Source organism: Balearica regulorum, chromosome 1, assembly GCF_011004875.1.
Source record: "Balearica regulorum gibbericeps isolate bBalReg1 chromosome 1, bBalReg1.pri, whole genome shotgun sequence".
Classification (NCBI taxonomy): Eukaryota; Metazoa; Chordata; class Aves; order Gruiformes; family Gruidae; genus Balearica; species Balearica regulorum.
Genome location: NC_046184.1, coordinates 83,541,208 through 83,556,363, shown reverse-complemented (window position 1 = coordinate 83,556,363; position 15,156 = coordinate 83,541,208). Strand labels below are relative to the sequence as shown.

General features: G+C 42.5%; 1 protein-coding gene across 1 annotated transcript; it reads left to right on the top strand.

Moving 5' to 3' along the window:
• Positions 1 to 990: 990 nt before the first annotated feature.
• LOC104629229 (natural killer cells antigen CD94) lies at positions 991 to 11,761 on the top strand. The gene is made up of 6 exons (XM_010312813.2): positions 991 to 3,490; positions 5,914 to 6,012; positions 7,141 to 7,227; positions 7,514 to 7,668; positions 9,671 to 9,783; positions 10,127 to 11,761. The coding sequence occupies exons 1-6, from the start codon at positions 3,364 to 3,366 to the stop codon at positions 10,245 to 10,247; spliced, it is 702 nt and encodes a 233-aa protein (XP_010311115.1). The 5' UTR covers positions 991 to 3,363; the 3' UTR covers positions 10,248 to 11,761.
• The last annotated feature ends 3,395 nt before the right edge of the window (positions 11,762 to 15,156 follow it).

Sequence of the window (15,156 nt, the reverse complement as noted above, 5' to 3'; positions counted from 1 at the left end):
AATTTTTGCAAAGATGGCTCTTTTTGGAAGGGGAGAGGATGCACCACTTGAATGAGATAAAATGTAACAATAAAGCTTTTTCTTTCCTAGGACAAAGCATTTAGATTCCTTCTATCACTGTGGATATATGCATCATACTACCATATATAGCAGAAGATGCCTAGAAAAGCTTTACTGTATATGTGAAAAGCCCGCCATCCAGTTACAGCGAGGTAACAACCATTGGCAGGAGGACTGGTTTGTCAGACTAAAATGATTATGAGAAGCTAGAAGACATTCTGTAAGGTTGGAATTTTTTATTTTGTTTTTCAGAACTATCATATGAGAATTTAAACATGTTGGATCGAACCTAATACATTTCCTTGTTTTCGTTGTCTTTTAGACATATGTAAAAATATCTTCGTACTAAGGAAAAGGACATGGTGACAGGCTCCAGGAATGACCCAAGTCTGTCATTCCAGATCCAAAACTGCCAAATGATTACTCAGTTTTAACCAACACAAGTGATGGACAAAATGGCCAAAAGTGATGGCCAGGGAAAAAAAAAAGCTCAGTGACAAGACAAGCACATAAAGATACTGCTCCTCTCCCAGCATCCACTGATACAGTCCTAATACCACTTGTCAGTTAATATTAACTGTACAGCTGTAACATAACACAAGTGATGAGGATTAAACACTTCCATTCAGGAGATGCTTCCGACGTCTTGTTGATCTGACTGCTTTAATACACTAGTAGGCTGGAGTATACAACACACAAACACAGCTATTCTCAGAAGGTGGGCCAAGGCGTTCCTGAATTGCAATAATAATCATATTTGCTCTGGAGCACAGGGATTCATAGTCCTCGTAAGGACTTGTGCACAGGTCACAGGAGAAGACATGAATGTCTAGCTCTCTTCTGTGCTCTATACTTCTTCCTGACGCTGTTAGTTCTCTTTTTTCTTTTTTCTTTTTCTTTTTCTTTTTCTTGTAATAATTCTGCTCTTCTTTTCTACTTTTCTAATTTTCTGCTTTTTTTTTTATCTTTTCCAAGAGTTTCACTAGGGTTCAGTCAGAGGCATGAACAGAACCTCCTTTTATGTATTTTTAGGAGATTTCCTGGAATGCCATACTACTAACTTAATGTGCTGAGCAAGGATCTACAAGCCCAGCCATAGTGAAAATACCCCAAGCAATGTTAATCAACAAAATGTTTCCCTCCACATCTCTGTAGAACAATGACAGTCAGGTTGAAATAAGAAATCTCAGTCCCATAACAGTGTTTTGATTTGAGCAAAAAGTCCACAAATTGCTAGCTTGGATCCCTCTGGAGACTTGTGTATTCCTTGTGGATTGCAGTGCAGATTGTTTATTGTGGGCCATTTACCAGTGGTGTAGCAGCTGGGCTGCTAAAGCATTAGTCATTCCCTTCAAGGGGCTGTTCTAGCGTCTCACTGATCTCAGCACTACACAGCAGTTTCTGATCACCAACATGAACATTTCCGGTGTTATTTTGAAATACCAATTTCATGCTCCAGAAACTTTAGAGGATTTCCCTTCCTCTCTGCTGTTTACACTCATCACTCACATCTCTGATGTAACCTCTCCTAGCTGCTCCTCTCAGTTCCTCTCCTAGCTGTTTCTGTCTTCAGGGGTGAAAATGCAGAGTGCTTCTGTCCTGCAGTGCAGACACAGCCCTGGTGACTTCCAAGAGTGTCTATTAGCATTCATATCAGCTACACTGATACAAGAAATATCATGTGGAAGGTATCCTGAACTGTATTCATGGTGCGTCCTTTCTTGATAATGAAGGGCTTTGCTGTAATTTGCCAGAAAAATAAAAAAGTCTGATCTTGTTTCCTCTTATATTAGAGTGACTGTGAGGAAACAGGAAAGACATTTCTAGGATGTTTCTTCATTAATGACACATGCCTAAGAGCAGGTGGCAGAATCCCAGATGTTTCTGCAGTTTGTTGAAGACAAATGTGAGCTGAGATTGACAGCTCCCCACGCTGATAGGCAGCCACAAGGCTATACCATATCTTGCTGTGGCCTTGATCTTTTGGGTCAATTTACTGCTAGTCCAAAAGCAGTCTCTGGTGCAGCAACTGTATTTGTAGCATAGACATACCTGACAGGGCAGAAAAGCCCTTTTTACATCAAGGTGCCAACATACAGTTTTCAGACCTGACAGACAAGGATCCATATTTAGCATGAGGTTTTTATGAGGAAACTATGGATGCACCATGAATACACAGTGAATGCTACTCCTTGTAGCCTGTCTGTGTAACAAAACTGTCAGCACTCTTTACTCCCAACTTTTCCCTCATGTCTCCTCTTTGCATACAGGTAAAATATCATGCAAGAAATACATGCAGCTGGAGATATTTCTGCTCTGAAAAAAATCTATCATCATCTGCACAGCAAGGCAGGAAGAATAGCCCAGTTATTACAGTGTATTTCTAGTCTGTTGATATTATTTTGCAAATGGGGGATTCTAAACTTTACACACAAGAGCAGGAACAGCTACCACAGAAATTCCTCTCTTGCAATTTCCTTCTGACTCACCCTGTCACCACGACATGACTCATGAGGTCTGGGCAAGTGTTCTGCTAAGGAAAGTTGGTCACTGAAGATGTTTAAGAACTACAGCGCAGCACTGGAGCAAGGCACTGCAAAGAGCGAGAGATGGAGAATGAAGATGGAAAACCCATTTCTGCAGTCACCTCCATGTACAGTGCAACAGCAGAGAGGTCCTCGGTGTGATCTGGTCTTTCTCTGACACAGGCTGAGTGGTTGTGTGAATCCTGCCAAACTCCTGGCCTCACCATCCTTTCAGCTCAGCTCTTCCCCTTCTAGCATTTATTTCAGTTAATTTTTGTAGATTAATTTCATTTTTCATTTATTTCATAACAGTGTATGGAAATACAGCCTATTGCTTTCAGTGCAGCTGATGTGTTGTATTTGTACTCTGACACATGAACAGATATCTTTCATATCTTAACTCAAAATAGCAACTATTTCTAGAGCATCTTATTTTAAGGAGATAGAATATCCTGATGTTTGCTGTATTTACAGGGCCAGATCAGATGGATAGTTAAATGAAACAGTCTTAGGTTCCAGACAGGAACCAAGACTCCCAACCTTCACATTCAGGAAGAAAACACCCATCCTTGACATGTCACTTTAACTCCTTGATGTGTTTTCAATATACTACACTTTCACTATGACACAGTAATCAGAAGAGAGCCAGTTTCCTCTGTGGTTTCACTGGAAATGCTGAAATGTGAACCATTCCCATCACCTCAACATTGGTCTCGCTGTAGTGTGTCCCTCCTCCCAGAGCACTGCTACTGCAGGAAAGAAGTGTGACAAACTGGAGATGGAGGATGAGGAAGGCTATACTGCTTTAAATTTACGACCCTCAGTATCAGTTATTACTTCTGGATATTCAAGCAGCAACAAATGTTCTGCATTTAAGGCTCCAGCCAGTTGTGTTACAGCAGACAGTAAGTACAGGTGTAAATCAGCTTTTGTATCTAAATCAGGGCATAACTTAAATTTGCATGTTCATGTTAATTGCTTTAGAATCTTTCTAAACTTTATGGTATATTCTTAGGTAAATGTTCATTGAAACAGCAGAAAAAAATAATCATAATGGAGTGTTGTGGGCTATTGTTTATGTTAACAGATATTTTTTCTGAAGCCTATCTTTATTCCAATTATTTTTTCCATTTACTTTAACACAAAAGACAAATTCCACCTTTCTATGGATTTTTTTTTCATTTTGGTAGGACTCATTTATGACAGCAGGGCACTACAAGAGGGGAATGCACTACAGTTTTATCAGATAACGCAGGCCTTGGAAATGGAAGCAATTTCCTCAGCTATGGGGAGTAGAAATTTGCTCTGTTTATCAGTCTTAATAGTGAATGTAAGCTCTGATAGGAGTATATATTTGTATTTGTTTGTACTGAGAGAGTTTCTATAAACAAGCTGAGTGCTAACTAAGGTAGTGGATTGTGCCCGTGAAATGTCTGAGACCATAAAATGATGACTTGAGTACTGTTGCTGCTGCTTATAAATTCACCACGTGGTTTATGTGTGAAATAAATATCATCACTGCTATTTTCAGGTTGGGTAGAGTAGACAAAGATTAAATTAACATCACTCTGGTGCTGTGTGGAAAAGATCTAGGGCTATTCATTGAGAATGACCGCTTGACAAGGAGGATGGAGGAGAAGCTGTGGAGAAGCAGCAGCAAGAAAACCAAGGATAAAATATTAAGGATTGTGATCTAGGGACAGAGCTTCCTGGAAAGAAACAGCTCAGAAAACTCCTTAAATGGCCTTTTGATATGCACAGAGAACATGTAAAGTAGATAGACCTATGATCAAATTAGGTTGGGAGGGACCTCTATAGTTCATCTGTTCCAATCTTTTGTTCAAATGGGCTAGCTCTAAAGTCTGATCAAGTTGCTCAGGGACTTGTCCATTTGAGTTTTGGAAACCTCCAGGATGAAGATCTCATAGCCTCTCTGGGCACTTGTTCCAGTGCTGAAGGGGAAGAATTCTTTTTCCTCACATCTAATCGGAAGTTTCCCTGATGTGACTTGTGACTGTTGATGTGTGTCCTTTTGCTGTGCCTCTCTGAGAAGAGTCTGGCTCCATCTATAAAGCCCTTTGAGGTAGTGGAGGACAAAAATTAGGTCCTCCCTTAGCCTCTTCATCTCCAGGCTAAACACGCCTACGTCCTTTAGGCTCTTCATAGGTCCCTGACCAATTCAGTTTTCCTCTGCTGGACTCTCTGCAGTTAGCTGACATCTCTCTTGAACTGGGACGCTCAGCACTGGACACAGTACCTCAGATGTGGCTTCATGACTGTCAAGTAGAGTGGAATAATCACTTTTCTCAACCTGCTGGCTGCAGTCTTGCCAATGCAGCCCAGTGTTGGTCAGCTTTCACTGCCACAAGGGCACACTTGACTCACGTTCAACTTGTCCACCAGGACCATGAAGCATAGCTGTTTTCTAGCCAGTCAGTCACCTTTAAAAAGAAGGTCTAACCGCTGGTATATCAGTTACCACCCCAATGTGGTGTCATCTGCATTCTCTTCAAATTACTTGATGAGGGTTAAGGTCATCTCCCTTAACTTTGGCTATGTAAGTTTCTGTTGCCAAGTCTATCTGGACTTCTGGGCACCTCTGGAAGGTGATTCTTCTCACCTAACAAAAGATTAGATCACTGGAGGTGCTTGCTCTGGTTGCACTGGACTCAAGTAAAATACTTGATGTGTGTAATACTTTTCAATTAACCTGAATATTCTAAATAGATATGAAAGAGAACTACAGAAAATTGCAGAGCACTGCTTCCCAAAAAGGAGAAATGTATATACATAGAAGAAAAGATTTTAATCATGGGATAGTCAGTTGTAAAATTCTGGAGAACTATATCCTGATTAGAGACATTGAAGCACAATGGAAATTTGGAAAAAGAGCCTGAAGAAAGATGCACAGTTTAATGTTCTAACATTGCAATCATTTAAAAATCCCAATCACAGGTTCCAGAAGTAATTATCTTAAACTAGATGGTAATTTTTCCCTTTCAAAGTGGAGCAGTCTTAGAGATTGTTTTATTATTTCCAGGACTGTGGGCAATGCAAAATCTAATGTTTACCTGTCTCATGACTAGAAGTTTTACTCTAAAACACTAAAGCCTCAGTTAATAAATATTCTCAATTGATAAATAGATATTTTCTCAAAATGACTGCAGGAAATTCCCAACGGCAATAACAAAAACTGCAGTAAGAAAAGAAGAGGCTCTGCAGAAGGGATAAAGGTGAACTGGCGCTGTTAGAGAGGAGCAGCACCACTGCGTTGTGAGGAGAGCTGCTGGTTTTCTTACTGAATAGTTTGGGTTTTTTTTTTCCCCAGGAGCCTCTGCCTCATCTTCCCTATGGCGGCCAGTGGCCTTTGCTTCCCTCGCTTTGTGCCTGGCGCTGCTGACAGGTCTGGTAGTTCTGCTGGCCCTGTGTAAGTACTGTGGGAGTACGCTGCTGCTGTGGGAGGGAATTCCAGCTACGTGAATGCTTCTTCTCCCCCTGCAGACCGTCCCTGGTGTCTCTGCTTCCCCAGTGGAAATAATACAGCAAGAAGGGCAACAGCACAGCTCTCCCACAGAAGTCCCCTGCAACTGAATGTCAGCACAGGTCGCTCAGGATCTGCACTTATAGTTACCTTACCCCTACGGGTTACACTAATCCTAATATAAGGCCTAAACCTAACTAACCCTAGACCTAAACCTAATCCCCTAACCTTAACACTAACCCTAACCCTAAACCCCTAACCTTAACCCTAACCTTAATGACCCTAATCCTAACACTAAAACTAATCCCTAACCCTATCCCACAGCATAAGCCTAACCCCTAAAACTAACCCCAACCTTAACCCTAATCTGAAACTATAACCCTAACCATAACTCTAACCCTAACACCTAATGCCTAACCCTAACCCTAATCCTAATGTCCCTAACCTTCCGCCTAACCCTAACCCCAATTCTAACCTATACACCTAAACCTAACCCTAACCCTTACCCTAAAACCTAACCCTAACCTTAGTCCTAACCGCTGATTTACTCTAACCCATTTCTCAAATGCTCAGTTTTCACAGCTAGAAGCTGATCTCGTTAGCCCCACTATCAGGGTAATGGTGCCCCCCTGTGACAGTTACCGGAATATTTCACAGTTCCCTCTTTTCCTTGGATTGCAAGCTTTTTGCATGGAGGGCATCACAGCAATGTTAGGTCAGAGGAAATTCTTCAGCTTTCTAGTCTGACCTCCCCCCTCTCCGCCCCACCATTCAAAGCTGGACTATCACCAACCCCAGATAAACTCACCTGTAGCTTTGTCCAGATGACTTTGGAAAATCTCCAAGGCAGAGATGCCCCCACCTTCCCAGGTGACCTTTTCCAGTGTTGCACAACCCTCCTGGTGAAGAAAATGGAGATAATGTACACACAATGGTGGACATACAAATTAAGTAGACAAAAAAATAAAAGAATGACAAAAGCTACAAATTAAAGATACAAATTTTTAAAAAACAAAATTTTTAAAGCTACAAAATTTAAATTTATTTTTTTATAAGCACTTTCATGCCCTTCAGTTTTTCAGGTTTCCAAGGATCCTGAGGAAGGAAAGAAGCTGCAGGAAATGAGGGAAGCATTGTGTTTTGAAGGGAAGGAGAAAAACGGTAAATGTGTTTGCTATGTAAATAAACACATATCATCCCCTTTTCAGAGCCCACTGACTGAGAGACTATAAAATCACAGGGAAAAGATCTGATCGGTTACTGTCTGTTTTTAACTGTGGTAGCATCTGAGAGGTGGATATGTGTACACTAACATGCAAAACAACTTGTCTCTGGCCCTCAAGAGCTCAGCTGACCCATGGCTACCCTTACTCTTTTCTCAGTCAAGCCAGTAGCTAAAGCCCCTGTATTACTTGCAGGTCTGCATAAAACTTTCTCTGATTTCTAGAAACAAAATGTGCTCTCTGTCCAGCAAGCTGGCAAAACAGTGGAGCTGACAACTGCTTCTACATTTCAAAGCAGAAGAAAACATGGAAGCAAAGCCAGGAGTTCTGTTCCTCGAGAAACTCCACTCTTCTTGTGCTAAAAGACAAAGCAAAGATGGTACAGTCTTAACTTCATGCATTCCTTTATGTCATGTGTTTTAACTTACAGCAATCTTGCAGGCAGAAAATAGTTTGGTTGTTTTCAGTGCATGTATTTAATTTTCTCCATGTCATGTAGCCTTCCTGCAAGTCACTAGATTGTCACGACTTGCAACACTTTCTAAATTATGTGCTGTAAGAAGTAGTGAAATTATGTATTATAGAATAAGCCATTGTATAAAATACCTTAATTAGCTAATACTTAGGTTTTCACAGAGAAAACAAATTGTATGTTATCAGCCTGGAGGAGAGACGCAGCACACAGAATGCATGTTTTCATTATCTCTTCCCACAAGTTTTATTACTGAGGGCTCCCAGCATCAAACCCACAACTACGTGAAATCTAGAGTGGCCAATTCACCATGGTACTGTCATTTGCATGCTGCGCGGCAAAGTGACTATAAAAGGTTGTTTTCTGACCTTGTGTTATATCCTCACAGAATGGCATTAATGATGGCACAAAGACTAGACAGCAGAGGATTATGATGACTGAAAAAGGTTTACAGAATTAATAATTTTAAGTAGTCTTACTAATTTGGGTTTTTTTCTGACTAATGAAAAATCTGTAAGCTGCTGTCAAGACTATCTTTTCCATTTTTGTAGACACATATTTGGGAACCCCTTTTTCAACATCTATTAAGTTTACACAAAGCCCAAATATCGTTATTTTGTTTTTGCTACATAAGAAAGACCTTTAAAAGGAAACAAGCTTCCCTGGAAATCTCTCCTTTTTCCAGGTGGAGTTAGTTTCAGATGGGGGTTCTCAACTCATTTAAGGCATAAAGGCTAGCCTTTTCATTGTTTTTTTTTTTTTTAAAGTGAAAATTAGATAGGTAGAGACAAAATAGAAAGTGGAGAAATGGTTTATTATTGAGTTTAGCAGCATCCTGAGGTCAGAATTGTGTTTCACACTGTTAGGAGACACCTGAACACCACACCTTCAATACTGAATGCAAGAGACAATTTTGCCATGCTATATAAATCCCTGGATAGTTTGACTCCAGGTGTCTGGGTGCTCGCTTTTTCTTCCCTGTTTGGTATGTGCAGCTGCAGCCAGACTGAAGAACCACAGCTGGTTTAAGCCAGCTGTGGATTTTAGATTTTGGATGAGTCCCTAAGCATGCTACAAAGCAGCAGTAGAGTATCTGGAGGATCTGAACAGGCTAAGATGCTGAGGAACCTCTTAGGTAGTACTCACACACCTAAGGAATGATCAGGTGCCTAAGCATAGGTTTCTAGGGCAATCTGAGATGCCCAGGGGTATTCTCTTTGACCTCCAAATGCCTCAGCAAGGCACAGTTCTCCCATAGGTTCTTGGTCTTATCTGTCAGACATATGCGAAGACCTCAGACGGGTTGGAGAATCTCAAAAAGTGCTAGCAGCCTGTATTTATGCAACAGTCTCTTCCCTCTAGGCTGAGATTCATCTCACCTCGCTTCAGGCATCTACAGCGTAAGCAGTCTGCAACTTCAGAGCTACTTCCTCAGGCTCCGTTACAGCCAATACAGTCACTATTGAGTAGCCCTCCCACTAGGTGAGACGAATCACTTCTCAGGCTCCATTGGATCTGTTGGCCACATCTTTGCTGACTCTAATTGGGGCTTTCATGGCATTCTCATACCTATATCTAAACTGCACATATCTAAAGGCAATGTAGGTACCTAAAGGCAGACCAGATAAAGCTGCTTTGTTTGTTTGTTTCTTGGTTTGTTTAAAAAAGCAGTGTTTTTACACATTCAGGCTACATTTGTCTTGTGGCGATTCAATAAACAATGGTATTTGAATGATCCTATAATCAGAACAGTCAGCACTGTCTCATGGAAAAGAAGTACGGACAACAGGTTACTCTCCTATTGAGTAAGAGTTACCTCCTTTGGTTGCAGAACCTTCACAGCTGGAAGATACAGGAACTTCCATCTTATTTTTGAAATACTGTTGTGATGATTTTCTCATACCTACAGGTTTCTCTGCCACAGGATTCACAGTTTTACTGGGTTGGATTATCCTACATATCTGAAAGGAATAGCTGGTACTGGGAGGATGGAACAGCTTTTTCAAAAGAAGCGACAAATTGGTATGCCTTCATAACTTAGGACCAGTGCAGTTCTATCCAATGGTCTCACTAAATTATAAGACTTGTTCTTTCTCTTACTTTCCCATGTTTGTCACATGTGGAATGATGAAGGAGCACGGAGACCATAGTACCTGCTATGGAGCTCTGAATTCATGTCCTGTATGAGGAACAATGGGTGGCAAAGTACAGCTTGACATGCACCACCACCTAGAACAAATAAAATAGCTCCAAGGGGGAAATAACTCTACATTCCAGTGGCAAATTAGCATGATTACAAATGGGCCAAATATAGATCACATGATGTCACCAGGACATCATTAAACCATATATTTTAATTTCCTAGGGTTGTGTTATATGACAAGATCTTCTGTGCCTCCATATATGGACAGATTATTTACGCCAGGCACTCCTGTTCGACCAAGCAATTCTGGATCTGTGAGAAAGTGACCGTTCATTTCACCTGAACCACTGCAAAAAGGGATGTGGGATCTGCCACTGTGAGATACCAACTTTAAGAACTAGACGTTTTAAGTATATTTGTTTGTTTGTTTGTTTATCATGCAGTTTTCTCAGTAGGGTGATTCAAAGGGACGGGTCATTAGAGACTACATCTTCCTCTTTGTCTGCATTTTCCCTCCCAGGCTCACAAATGAGAGAGACATAAAAAAACCTCCACAGCTAAAAACTACAAGCCTAGGAAGCAACTTGAAAGAATTAGCTACAGTCAAGCAATGATTCTTGCATGACTTTCTAGGTTGGCAGCCACAGATTCTTGCAGATCTCTGTATTTCTTGAGCTTTGCTCAGCATTTCACATTAACACCTGCCAGTCATAAACCAGTCCAACTACATCCCTGATGATTTTACTCACTGAATTACTTACTATACACACTAGCTACTGTCCACCTATAATCCTCTTCCAGAGCAGTTTGCCTGGGCATGCCTTTTTTCCTAAATCTGTTCTTCCAGCTGTTCCTCTGTTTGAGGTATAGGGATACAGAAAGAACACAAGGCTCTACTTATCCATAAAATTCTTCTCATACGTGCATTGGTATTTACAGAAACAAAAGGGCATTTGTGACAAGGCTACAGGGAGTCCCTGGAAGCAATCTTTGTGAAAAGTAGTTAAATGTCATGGTTGGATTAAAACTTTACCTGAATAACTTCAGTGTTATCATAACATTAATTGCTATGCAAATAGCAGTGAGGATAATAATTATGTGCTCCATTCAGAGCTACACACAATCAGTACTCAAAGTGATGCAGAATCCATTGCCACAGATTTTACTTGAGCTCTTGTATTATATCCACACTGTTTGGGATCTCTGGAGCCCAAGGTACACACTATGCATCATGTGTTATTAAAGCACTTGTCATAATTCTTGAAAGAAAATGCTTTCCTTTTTCTGGGTGGAGCATCATTGCATCAATTCTTTGAAGTTTTGTATGTCAGCACCTGGTCTGTATTATGTATGCATATATTCCTTGTATATATATATGCCTTGTATCTATTTGTATATGCCTTAGTATTTGGAGACTTTCCTTATAATAAATGAAATAATAATAATATCTTTTTAATATTCAGTATTTCCTTGGAAAATATTCTCAAAGACTGAAGCAGTTCCTTGGTAAAAAAATGAACCCCTTTTCCAAATGTGATGAAAGATGTTTATGAACTGAATAAATTCACTATACTCAGTAGAACCAAGTTATAATTCATGGGCACAACTACCAGCTGAACTATCTAGAATTCTCTACTATTGTGGTAGGAAGTTCAAGGTACAATGCAAATAAGGTACAATGCTTCATCTGTTTCAAACCATTGAACTTGAAAAAAAAAAATTCACAGCAGGCATCTAACCTGCCATATTTTACCCCTTTTTCCTCCCACAAACTAACATATGATTTTTTTCTAGCGATCTGCTATATGCCTGTGTTTGATGGCTGCATTGTGAAAACAAATGTTAGCTTCTGGGTTTCCTGCTGACTGCTTAGTTGTTTTTTTAGGGAGCATTCACTATTACTGCAGGAATGTCAGGTCACCGGTGATAACTTGCAGGGTACATTTCTTTCGTTTCTATGACTAGATGATCTTTATAAGCTATTTCCATATCTTCATATAGTAAACTCCATTTGGTCTCAGACCAAGTCTTGGCCCCAGCTGCTTAGAAAGGGCTTTTGCCTTGTTAACAGTGGCATATTTCAGAGGGAACAATTTATAGTATCTAGTATTTTAAATTCAAGCAAATCCATTATTTCATGCAGAGGCTGTCAAAGTTCTCCTAACTACACGTGTATGGAGCCCAAGACACGAGCTGCTCAGGGAGGTTCACTGTCTTTGGGGACAGGGGAGGTCCACAATCCTTTCATGGCACTGGGAAGTTCAGAGAAGTGGTTCATTTGAAGCATATTTTGTATGGTAAATAAAACCTATTGTTGTTGTAGTGGGTGGACCTGCGTTGGACAGCAGGTGCCCACCAAAGCCGCTCTGTCACTCCCCTCCTCAGCTGGGCAGGGGAGAGAAAATATAACGAAAGGCTCCTGGGTCAAGATAAGGACAGGAAGAGATCATTCACCAATTATCATCACAGGCAAAACAGACTTGACTTGGGGAAATTAATTTAATTTATTGCCAATCACAATCAGAGAAAGATAATGACAAATTAATTTTAAAACACGTTCCCCCTACCCTTCCCTTCTTCCTGGGCTCAACTTCACTCCCAATTTCTCTCCCTCCTCCCCTTGAGCAGCACAGGGGGACAGGGAATGGGGGTTGTGGTCACTTCATCACACGTTGTCTCTGCCACTCCTTCCTCCTCAGGGGAAGGACTCCTCACACTCTGTCCCTGCTCCAGCATGGGGTCCATCCCACAGGAGACAGTCCTTCATGAGCTTCTCCAACATGAGTCCTTCCCACGGGCTGCAGATCTTCACCAACTCCTCCAGCGTGGGTCCTTTCCACGTGGTGCAGTCCTTTGGGAACAGACTGCTCCAGCGTGGGTCCTCCATGGGGTCACAAGTCCTGTCAGCAAACCTGCTCCAGCATGGGCTCCTCTCTCCACGGGGCCACAGATCCTGCCAGGAGCCTGTTCCAGTGGAGCACGTGACTCCACGGAGTCACAGCCTCCTTCATGTGCCTCCACCTGCTCTGGTGTGGGGTCCTCCATGGGCTGCAGGGGGACAGCCTGCTTCACCATGGTCTTCTCCAGGGGCTGCAGGGGGATCTCTGCTCTGGCACCTGGAGTACCTTCTCCCCCTCCTTCTTCACTGACCTTGGTGTCAGCAGAGTTGTTCCTCTCACATCCTCTCACTCCTCTGTCCTGGCTGCAATTGTTGCCGCACAGGTTTTTTCCCCCTTCTTAACTCTGTTATCCCAGAGGCACTACCATCATCACTGATGGGCTCAGCCTTGGCCAGGGGTGGGTCCATCTTGGGGCTGGCTGGCATTGGCTCTGTCGGACATGGGGAAAGCTTCTAGCAGCTTCTCACAGAAGCCACCCCTATAGCCCCCCCACTACCAAAACCTTGTCACGCAAACTCAATACAATTGTATACTAATTGTGAGAGTAAAGCCCTTGGTAGAGCCTGAGACATTATAAATCTTGAAAGGTATGGGAACTAAAGAGAAGTTGTTGGGTTCAACATCCTTTCAGACAGAACATGGACAGTGAAGAAGATGGGGTGAAGTGAATAAAAAGAGGTGCATTGGGAGAATGAGCCCTGCAGTACCATTCTGCAGTGGAAGGAGCATGGCAGCTTCACATTTTCCCATCAACAACAAGATAACCAAGACAGTGAAATGGGAGGAGTCTAAATGTCAGCTGCTGGATAGGAAAAAGCAGAGATCATGGATGTCAGGAAGGCAGGTTCAGAAATAAAAGAGCTGAACCACACACCCCAGCTGCACAGTACCTCTTCATATTCTCCACTACACTCTCTGCTCCAGGCCCTGCACTGAGTGGATCCTCTCTCTTCCCCAATGGCCTCCATCATCCTTGTTATGAGCACACCCGCTGCCCTGGAAGGGGTTGAGACTTGCCAGTAGATGCCAGTGCTCACAGGCTCCAATGCACTGTCAGCAAGATGCTAAATAATATGGTGCCAATTGTGTTCACAGGCACTGTCTGTAGAAAGAACAAAGAAAAACGCAGCCTTCAGGAATCCCAGATCCCAGAGACCAGAGGGAAAGGCTGGAGCAAGGAAGAAGTGCCCCTGGTGGAGGAGGATCAGGTCAGGGAATACTTAGGCAAACTGGACATGCAGCCCCATGACAGGGCTGAGGGAGCTGGTAGATGTCATTGCATGGCAACTCTTGATACTCTTTGATTGATCATGGTGACTGGGAGAAGTGCCCAAGGACTGGAAGAAAGTAAATATCACTCCTATCTCCAATAAGGTCAGGAAGGAGGGCCCAGGGAACTACAGGCCAATCAGCCTCACCTCAGTTCTTAGGAAGCTGATGGAGCAACTAATCCTGGAAACCATTTCCAGGCACATGAAGGACAAGAAGGTGATTGGGAGTAGCCAGCATGGATTCACACAAGAGGAAGTTGTACTTGGCCAATGTGATAACCTTTTATGATGAGATGAGTGGCTTGATAGACAGGGAGAAAACAGTGAATATTGTCTACCTGGACTTCAGTAAGGCTTTCCACACTTTCTCCCATAATATTCTCATAGAGGAGCTGTTAATGCACAGGCTGGATGAGCAGACAGTGTGGTGGATTGAAAACTGGCTAAACAGATGGACCCAGAGGGTGGTGATCAGTGGCATGAAGTCTACAGCTGGAGGCCAGTCACTAGTGGTGCACCCCAGAGGTCAACACTGGATCTGACGTAGTTCAGCATCTTCATTAATCATCTGGATGATAGGGCAGAGTTTGCTAATGATACAAAACTGGGATGAGTGACTGATACACCAGAGGATTGTACTGCCATCCAGAGGGACCTCAACAGGCTGGAGAAATGAGATGACAGGAACTCATGAAGTTCAATAAAGAGAAGTGCAAAGTCCTGCAACTGGAAAGGAACAACCCCAGTACCTGCTGGGGGCTGACCAGCTGGAAAGCAGCTTTGCAGAAAAGGACCTGGGGTTCTGGTGAACACCTAATTGACCATGAGCCAACAGTATGCCCTTGTTGCAAAGAAGGTCAATGGTATTCTGGGCTGCATTAGGAGAAGTGTTGCCAGCAGGTCAAGGGAGGTGATCCTTCCCCTCTGCTCAGCACTGGTGAGGTCACATGTGGAGTCCTGGGTCCAGTGCTGTGCTCCCCAGTATGAGAGACATGGACATACTGGAGAGAGTCCAATGAAGGGCCACGAAGATGATGGGAGTGAACCATCTCTCCTATGAGGAAAGGCTGAGACCGCTGGG

What these genes read in the sequence shown, in the direction of transcription:
- LOC104629229 (XM_010312813.2), top strand. Translation starts at nt 3,364, where the DNA reads ATGGAGGATGAGGAAGGCTATACTGCTTTAAATTTACGACCCTCAGTA. An exon ending in TGAAGGGAAGGAGAAAAACG is followed by an intron (nt 7,228 to 7,513) that starts GTAAATGTGTTT and finishes TCTGATTTCTAG; the next exon opens with AAACAAAATGTGCTCTCTGT. An exon ending in TCAAAAGAAGCGACAAATTG is followed by an intron (nt 9,784 to 10,126) that starts GTATGCCTTCAT and finishes TTAATTTCCTAG; the next exon opens with GGTTGTGTTATATGACAAGA.